At 41.8% G+C, this 8,297-nt stretch overlaps 1 protein-coding gene across 1 annotated transcript in view; it reads left to right on the forward strand.

Moving 5' to 3' along the window:
- GLS (glutaminase) overlaps nt 1-8,016 on the forward strand; it is a 67,103-nt gene extending 59,087 nt beyond the window's left edge. The window contains exons 15-18 of the mRNA XM_068407531.1: nt 2,957-3,018; nt 4,093-4,169; nt 4,335-4,398; nt 4,698-8,016. Coding sequence (XP_068263632.1) covers nt 2,957-3,018; nt 4,093-4,169; nt 4,335-4,398; nt 4,698-4,854 — 360 coding nt within the window. The 3' untranslated portion in view covers nt 4,855-8,016. The remainder of the gene's footprint in view (nt 1-2,956; nt 3,019-4,092; nt 4,170-4,334; nt 4,399-4,697) is intronic.
- The last annotated feature ends 281 nt before the right edge of the window (nt 8,017-8,297 follow it).

Consider the following 8,297-nt stretch of genomic DNA (forward strand, 5'->3'; position numbering starts at 1 on the left):
GTTTCAGGCTAGTAAGCTGTGAGTTTGGGGATGGAGAATTTTTTACTTGCATTCTTGAAGTCTTGATTGTGCTTGATTTTTATGGTGGCCTAAGTGAGATTTTGTGCAGGTACAAAGCTGCTGGCAGCAAGTTATTTTCACATAATAACTTTTTCTCAATGTAAATGATAACCTCTCACATGATGGTTTGATATATGCGCTACTTAGATTAATATTCTCTTGAAATGTAAGAGATGTTCCAGAAGATGCTCATGGAAGCTGTATATTCTTACTTTGAATTCAAAATGTATTTTGTATTTGTGGATTTTAAAACTTTGTTCTTGAATTCCCTTTTTATGTCTGTCTTTGTTGTTTGTGGCTGCCTTTCGAGCAATTTCACTTCATACCTTATAAAATTTGTTAATTTTTTGGCCTGGGCTATGTTGCTGATAGAGTAGGGTGCAGTTACAGAGTCAAGGTGTATTTTGTTGCTAGCAAATCCAGCCTGATTCTTCCATAAAATCATTAAAGTCTCACTGGAAATGGGCACAGGTAGCCCTAGGGAGGGTTTGTTTCAGCTATGATGGCTAGACTCTGTCTGCTTTTTCCAGCTTGAGTTCGTTCCTGACCAGTTTTGGATAATTTTTCTGCTAATAATTGTCCTGCTCATGTGTTTGTATCCTGCTTTTTGTATCCCGTTACCTTTACTGTTGTACAGAGAGCAGTCATATTTCCTCTCAAATTTCCTTCTGAATTAAACAAGCAGAGATTTTTTTTTTCTTTTTGTCTGAACTTGTTTTGATCTGTCAAGAAGTTGTTTTATAATAATGTGACCTTGGATTTTGTTATTTATCTCAAGAAAGGAGCGGCTTTAACCTCTCCCAGATTGCTGAGAGACGTGGCCTAAGATTATTGTGTTAGAAAGCCCCAGGAATCTCCAAATTACATTTTGTCACATCATTATAGAAAATGAAAATGGCTTCTTAGCAAAACGTTCAGCAGACTCCAGAGGGATTCTTGGCTGCAGCTGCACTTGGGGAGTTATTTTTTGTAAGGAAGGAATGCGTGTTATTTTTATTTTATTATTTTAATACACATTTGCATTTCCCAGAAACATAACAAAGCCCAGCCAAAAGGATCAGCTACCCCTGAAATGGTTTTTTTTTAAAGACAGAATGTCCTTTGCTCATCCTAGATCCTGAAGAAGGGAGAGTATTTGGGACCTGCGGGACCCGAGATGTCTAAAGGCAGCCAGCCGGGTCTACGGGCAGGGCACCAGCAGCAGAGCAGGGCTCAGCTTCCCTCTCGCAAGGGAAACTCCTCAGTCGCCCTGAAACTCCTCAGTCATCCTGAGCAAAGCCCGCCCTGACATGCTGTGTGATTCTTGGTTGCTGTTGGTTGGTTGTTTTTTCCAGAAGCTTTAAGCAAAAAAATCTTCATGGGAGGAACAGAATTACTTCAGGCCTGTCCTCTGTGGTGCTTGTGAGGAGAGTCTGGGAAATGATCTCAGGTTTGCCCCAGTTAAAGGTGACTGAAGTGCAGTGGGGACAGTGCTGAAAGAGCCTGGGGGCCCAGCCTGTGGAGCCGGTCAGGTTTAGAAGCAGCCTGGGGGATACCGAGCCCCCCGAGAAGGGATGGAGACCTGCAGACCCTGGTGAGCAGGTCTCACACTTGCTGTGCAAAGCTCCCGAGCCTGCTGAGCCTCGTGGTGCCAACCGAAAAGGAGCTGCAGGGGTCTGTGGATACTGGAGCGAGGAGAGCGGCTCTGTTTCCATCCTGGCTCTGTCTCCTTGTGCTTCAGTCTCTCTTTGCGTATCTGAGGTGTCGGAAATAACAAGCAATTCCCCTACTGGGGTTTATAAGAGGCGTAGATGCTGGCTCGTCTGTGGCCCTGTGAAAACAATGCCAGTGTTCTTGCAGAATCTGTGGGAGCCTTGCTTGTGGGCGGCGATGTGTTTTGTTTCGTTTCTCCTCCTTGTTGTGGAAGGTCAGCGCAGCATCAGTTTTCCCCTTTATCTCTGTTACTTGGCTGGTAGCAACGACAGAACCTTGTAGACTCAACTTAGAAAGCAGCATGGCATTTAGAAAGTTGACTGGAAAACGCTGGGAAATGGTGCCTAGAAGTGGCCGTATCTGTTGATGAAAGAAGCTGATGTGGGATGCTTAAAACCATCTGTCTTGTCAGGTTTGGCTCTTTTTGAAACTTGGGGAGTTGTTATAGCCAGGACGTGTTAAAATGTGCACGGGATGAGGTTTGTAGCCTAACAGTAGCATTTCTTATCAGAGTAATTAATACAGCTGAGAAAAGCACTACTTGCCTGAGACTTTACCTATGGTATTTGATACAAAAAGATCTTAACTTTCATTTGCCTTTAAACCTCGCTTTTCTTGTAGCGGTTCGTTATGTCATGGAATTGCTTAAAACTGTTTATTTAAGAAAGCCTCTTTATTAGATGTGTGCAAGGAAAATCTGTAATGCAAAGGAAAACCAGTACCATTTCTTCTCTTCTGCTGACAATAGATTTCTCCCAGCATCATGAACCTCCTCTGTAAAATCAAAACAAAATTTAAAACCCCTTTATTTTTCCAGCATGAGTTTGTCGTGCAAGGTATTTATGGTTTCTGAATTGTGCAGAGTGATGCTGCCTTTAATTCAATGCTCGGTATCATTGGGCAATCAGAGAAACACAGTTTGTATTTTTTACCACAATAGAATAGAAAAATCCATGTTTTGTGATTCTTTTACTGTCCTTATCACTTCAGCCTTGGAAGGACAGACATACAAGTGCTGGTAGCAAAGCGAGTTGGTGTGAATTATTCCGGTGTTTTACACTACACCACAAAACGTGGCCAGGGAAGGGGATAAAATGAACAGGTTCATAAATACTGGACCGTCTGACCACGCTGGGCTTTTCTGTGTGTTCTGTTTGTTTTGAGGAAAGGAGCTAAATAAACTGGACCTCATCTCTCTTTGTAGGTGAAGTCTGTGATAAATCTGCTCTTCGCTGCCTACACGGGGGATGTGTCTGCACTCCGGAGGTAAAAATCAGTGTGGGGTTGGGAATGGGCAAGCTGCTGGTTTGGTACCTGCTGCTGCTGTTTACTTACGATTATATATTGTCTGTGTTGGGGCCGTCCACGCTGCACTGGAGATTCAGTATGTTCTATTAACACAGGCTTAATTACTGCATTTTAATAGTTATGTTGTCCTGACTCCTCCTTTGGTTGAATGCATTTGGAAATAAAAGGTTTGAGAAATAATTCCTATACACAAGTAGAGAGAGAAATATGTGTCTTTAAACAGACAAAACAACCCGCCCAACCCAAACAAACAAACAAGCCCCTCCAAAACCCAACCCTCAGAAAGGTGCCCCCACACTGTCCTGTAACCCCATTGTTTTCCGTTTCTTTGGATTGTAGTGAAATAATTTCCTTAACCAGTCGTTTTATAGTGATGGCAGAAAATCCTAGCCTGCTCTAGCCTGCTTTATAGTTCAATTCTGAAACTGCCACAGAAAATCAGGCTGGAAAATGCACATTGTTGGTGGAGAGATTAGAAAATGTAGCTTTGCTTTCGAAATCTGGAGTAGAATCTGGCAGCGTTTAAAGTAATAATAGTAAGAGACTAAATAAATGTATTAATTTGCCTAGAATATAGCTGAAAAATGTAGGCTGGAAAAATGTGGAACAGCAGAGTGTGATGAAAGATCTCTCCCAATACTGTAACGCTGTTCAGGACTGTCAGACTTGGGAGTCCTCCCCGGGTTTCCTCAGCTGGCACAGATTTACTTTGCCTTACATGACTTAGCTTGTCCATGTTAGATTTTAAATCAGATAAGTTGACTGTTAAGTTTCCTGCAAAGACATTTTATTTTTCTTTATAACAACCAGAGACCAGAAAGTTAAGCCCCTACCTTATTTTTAAAGGCAAAGCAGTGAGGGCCCCTGTAGTTACAACTGAAGATGCGATGTGCTCTCGATACCTCCTCTTGCAGCAGGTGTTTCATCGCTTTAGCACAGGGGGGGTGTTTCATGCTAGTTCTGTAACTTGTTTAATTATGTAAGGCTTCTCTGTAATCGTTTTTGGGTTCGTTTTGGGTTTTTTTTTTTTAGATTTGCTCTGTCAGGAATGGATATGGAACAAAGAGACTACGACTCACGAACAGCCCTGCATGTAGCAGCTGCAGAAGGTAATGTCTCCTCGTGTGCCATTTGCTATCCCTTAATGGAACGTGGTCAGTTTTCTTCAGAGTAACTTCACTCTCTGTGTATGCACACCTGCTTTTTAAATGTTGTGTATGTATATACGTGGGTATATAGAAATACATACACTCACAATCCTACTTTTCTTACAGGACATGTGGACGTTGTTAAATTTCTACTGGAAGCATGCAAAGTGAATCCTTTCCCCAAAGACAGGTGAGTGTTTTATTGCCAGTTTGGAGGAGAGGTGCTCTTGTAGCATCACTAGCCCCTGTGACGAGAGGAGTAAGAGTGGAATGCATTGAGCTGGCAGGCTGAAGCAGGAGGAGCAGAATCCTGCTGGTTCTCTGTGGGTTCTGCAGAGCAAACAGGAATAAAAAAATGGTGAAGCCATTACAGCCAGTATTGGAAAGGTTGTGCTCAGCTTACGGAGTATTTTCACAGAATGTAAAGAAGTGGTGTTTTGGCTCTGTACTGATGTGCTGATCACAGAAATACTGCGCTCCTTCCTGTAGGTGGAATAACACTCCTATGGATGAAGCTTTACACTTTGGACACCATGATGTTTTCAAAATTCTTCAAGAATATCAGGTCCAATACACGCCGTCAGAGGATTCCAACAACGGGAAGGAGAACCGAACGGTTCACAAAAACCTAGATGGCTTATTATAATAATCTTCAGCTAGATCCTAAGAATCCAATCACCTATTTAATTGTGGTATACATAAGTAATGAAGAGCGTGTGTGTTTCTATCTGATAGTGGTATATATTTTACGGAGGTCTCTGTTACTTCAGTGTTATGTTACAGGAGTTTCTATACGCACAGGACAAATCCAATCTCTCTCAAAAGAAACAAAACCAACTAAGAATCTCCCTCCATAATGTGAGCAATATTACCTCATGCTGCATATAATTGATGTATAAAAATATTTAGCTGTCGTTGGCTTTACTGTGCACTACTTAATTTATTTTTGTGTTCTATGTGAACTCTGGTCTGTGGTCAGGAATTTTTCTGCTGAGTTTTTGTTTCTATAGCCCTCTGTTTCCAGTATGGCCAAGGTGAGCCAGCGTACTGTCAGGTATGAGCGTCAGTGAGGTTTTTCAAAAGCTGAGGATGCTGATGTAGATTTAGGCTGGGTGTGTTAAGGAAGGATCTGCACTTATCTTGGGGAAAAAAATTTAAAAAAAGTTTCCACACAACCTTGTTTACATAATATAAATATCAACAGAGTATATCGGTGACAGTTGTCAATGGCATAGGCTTGTTCTTAGAGATAGTCTTGTCAGGGAATCTGTTTTAAGGTTTGTTTGACCAAAAGGCGTAGGGGAATGTGACTTGTAACATCAAACAGTGTTTAGTGGGTTTTTGTTTTTGTTTTGGAAGCGTTTCTTTCACTTCCCTTTGTCTCGCCTCCCTCCTCTCTCTCCAGTTCAGCTGCTAAAGTACTTCCCCATCACTGGGGGAAGCGGGTGCTTCCACTCTGTGCAGTCGTGTTCCTGGCAGGTGTATTTGCACTACAGCAAGCCGTGGCAAGCTGCAGAACCCCCTTTTGGGCTCAGGTGTGGTGCTCTTGGCACTCGCACCAGGAACCAGCGAGGGGAACGGAGGTATGTGAATGGCAAAGTACTACACCAAATATTACATGTAAATCTGACTTAACTTGACTTGTGATAAGGAGCACGGATGGAGTGAAACAGCTTTAAGGAGCATAGAGCCAATCAAAGCATGAGCAGAGCAGGAGATAAGCCAAATTTTGGGGTTTGTTCTCTTCTTGCACTAGGTCAACCAGGGAGCAGGATACTGCATCAGGGGAATTCTGCTGGCGTAGAGCAGGAGTTCAGCAACAGAGCACAAGTAGGTGACGCCTTTTGTGGTGAATGGTGGCATTTATGGTCTTGCCACTGAAGCCAGCTCAGCACGTGCCCCGGCGTGGGAAATGTAGATGCAGATACTTGTTGTTTGCAGAAGTACGATGTTACAACAGTTCCCTGTCCCACATGCAATTGCTTCTGCCAATACTGTGGCATAAAACCTCAAAAGTGAGCAGTCACTTAAAATTAAAGAGTTTGATATTCACAAAACATCACAGGTGTTGGACTTAAGAATTTTAGCACAAGAATTTTAGGCAAGAATTGTTTAGCACGTGGAAAAGGAGGTTGTGCTTGAGAACTGCGTATATGGCCGTTTATATCCTAGCACATAGTGTACGAGCCATTAGTAGATCTCAAAGTTCAAATTTTCTGTTTAGGCACCAAAATCCTCCTGAAATAATGTCCAAATTCTTTCTAGAATGGCCCAAGCACTTTATAAAGATGATCTGAACCCCATTATCCTCCTTTTGCAAATGAGTCCACTAAGGCATAGAGAGAAGTTCACTTCTCCAGCGTGACCCAGCAGGTCAGTGTAGTTGAGAATAAATCCTCTCGAGTTCCTGTACAGGCTCGTCGATAGGCCATACTGCCTCCCCGGAGGGAGCACAAGTCACATGGAAAAGTGCTTGATACTCATCACAAGCAGTGACTGTCTCCATGAGGATGAAATCTGGGGAAGAGTCTGAAAGTCTAAAGCCCTGAAATCCCATCTCGAAGCTGGCTGGCATGGTTATCAAACACTTTCTCTCAAGAATCTTACTGTTCCTAAAGCTGCTTTTTTTCCCCCTTCTTTTTTTTCCTGAAGATCAGCTGTTTTTCTGAAGGCTTTTAACCCGTTCTTTTCACATCTTGTGTCACAGCCACCTTAGTTCTAACCAAGAATAAACGAAATGGCCTCTGGCTCTTTATTGAGCCACGTCGGTCACTGAGTAGCACAAGGCCTCTTCTCTGCTGCACCCTCATCTAAATTCCAACATGTTTTCTCTGGCAGCTTTAGTGTAGAGGAATGTTTTCAGAGGGACTCTAGTTCAGTATTCTGTATCTCAGTGCTAATCTGACTTCTTCCTTTTTTTTTCCCTCCCTATTAAAACATATCCTTTGGCTTCTCAAAAAAAATAGCTGGTTTAGCTTTATTTAATTGAAATTTGCATTGTTCATCCTGGCATTGTTAGAAGATAGGTATATTATATAATACACATATATACACAAAACCAAAAGAAGGCGTTTTTAACTGAGTTAACAGTAAAGGTCATGGCTGTCCCTAAACTTAACGCTTTCCTGAATCATACCGAGCGCTTGCAGCCAGCCCTAGCTTCAGTGCATTTCTGCTGGTTAGTTCTAGTATTTTCTCGTTGTGAGAAGATGCGTTATTTTGCAATGTCCAACTCAGCGATGCAGCTATTTAGACATGGCGTTATTTATAAATATAAATATATGCAGTACATTGGTTTGGCTGTTCTATCATTCATGACACTGACATGTAGATTTTACCGTAAATAGCTTTTGGTTACCTTATCAAATGCTGACTTCCTTCTGCTCCAAAGAGGATCCCCCCCCCACTCCTTTGTTTTTATGTCATGTATGTTTCTTCTGTATCACAACCTGAAATCGTTAAGCTAACTTAATGCTTTGTACTCAGAAATGTTGTGATAGTCTTAGCATTAATTAGCCTCTCTGTGAACAAAATGTGTTGTACCAGATTTTTTTTTGCTTCAGAGCTGGACTATCAGTGATACTTAATGGCAGTGTACTTCTGGTCATTGTAACTGACTGGGCTGATCTTGACTTTTAGATTCTGTAATGTGGGGAATAGACAGTGATGAATGTATTTCTAGCAGTTTCCCATGAATGAATCTAAACTTGAGCTGTACTGGTTCTGAAAATGAAAGTTATTTATTTTAAGAAATAAAATCCAGATAGTGTTGCTTTTTACAGCGTAATAAATGGAAATACCAAGATGATGAAGGTGGTGGTGTGTTTTATTGCTCATTTATGTGACTGACATTGAAACAATGTCATGGGGAAGGCTGGCCAGGAAAACCTACTCTGGTCATTTCCATTGTGCAAAGCTTACAGGAAATCAGAATGAGTTTATCTGATCTAGCTGCCTTTTATTTTAATTTTTGTTTTTTTTTTAAACCACTTCTAGAGCTGTCTCCTTTCACTGGTTGCTTTTTGTTAATGCTGGGATTCTTCAGTGGACTGGCCACGTGCCCTCGACAGCTCTAGCTTTCTCTTGCCT

The sequence above is a fragment of the Nyctibius grandis genome, chromosome 9 (assembly GCF_013368605.1).
Source record: "Nyctibius grandis isolate bNycGra1 chromosome 9, bNycGra1.pri, whole genome shotgun sequence".
Classification (NCBI taxonomy): Eukaryota; Metazoa; Chordata; class Aves; order Nyctibiiformes; family Nyctibiidae; genus Nyctibius; species Nyctibius grandis.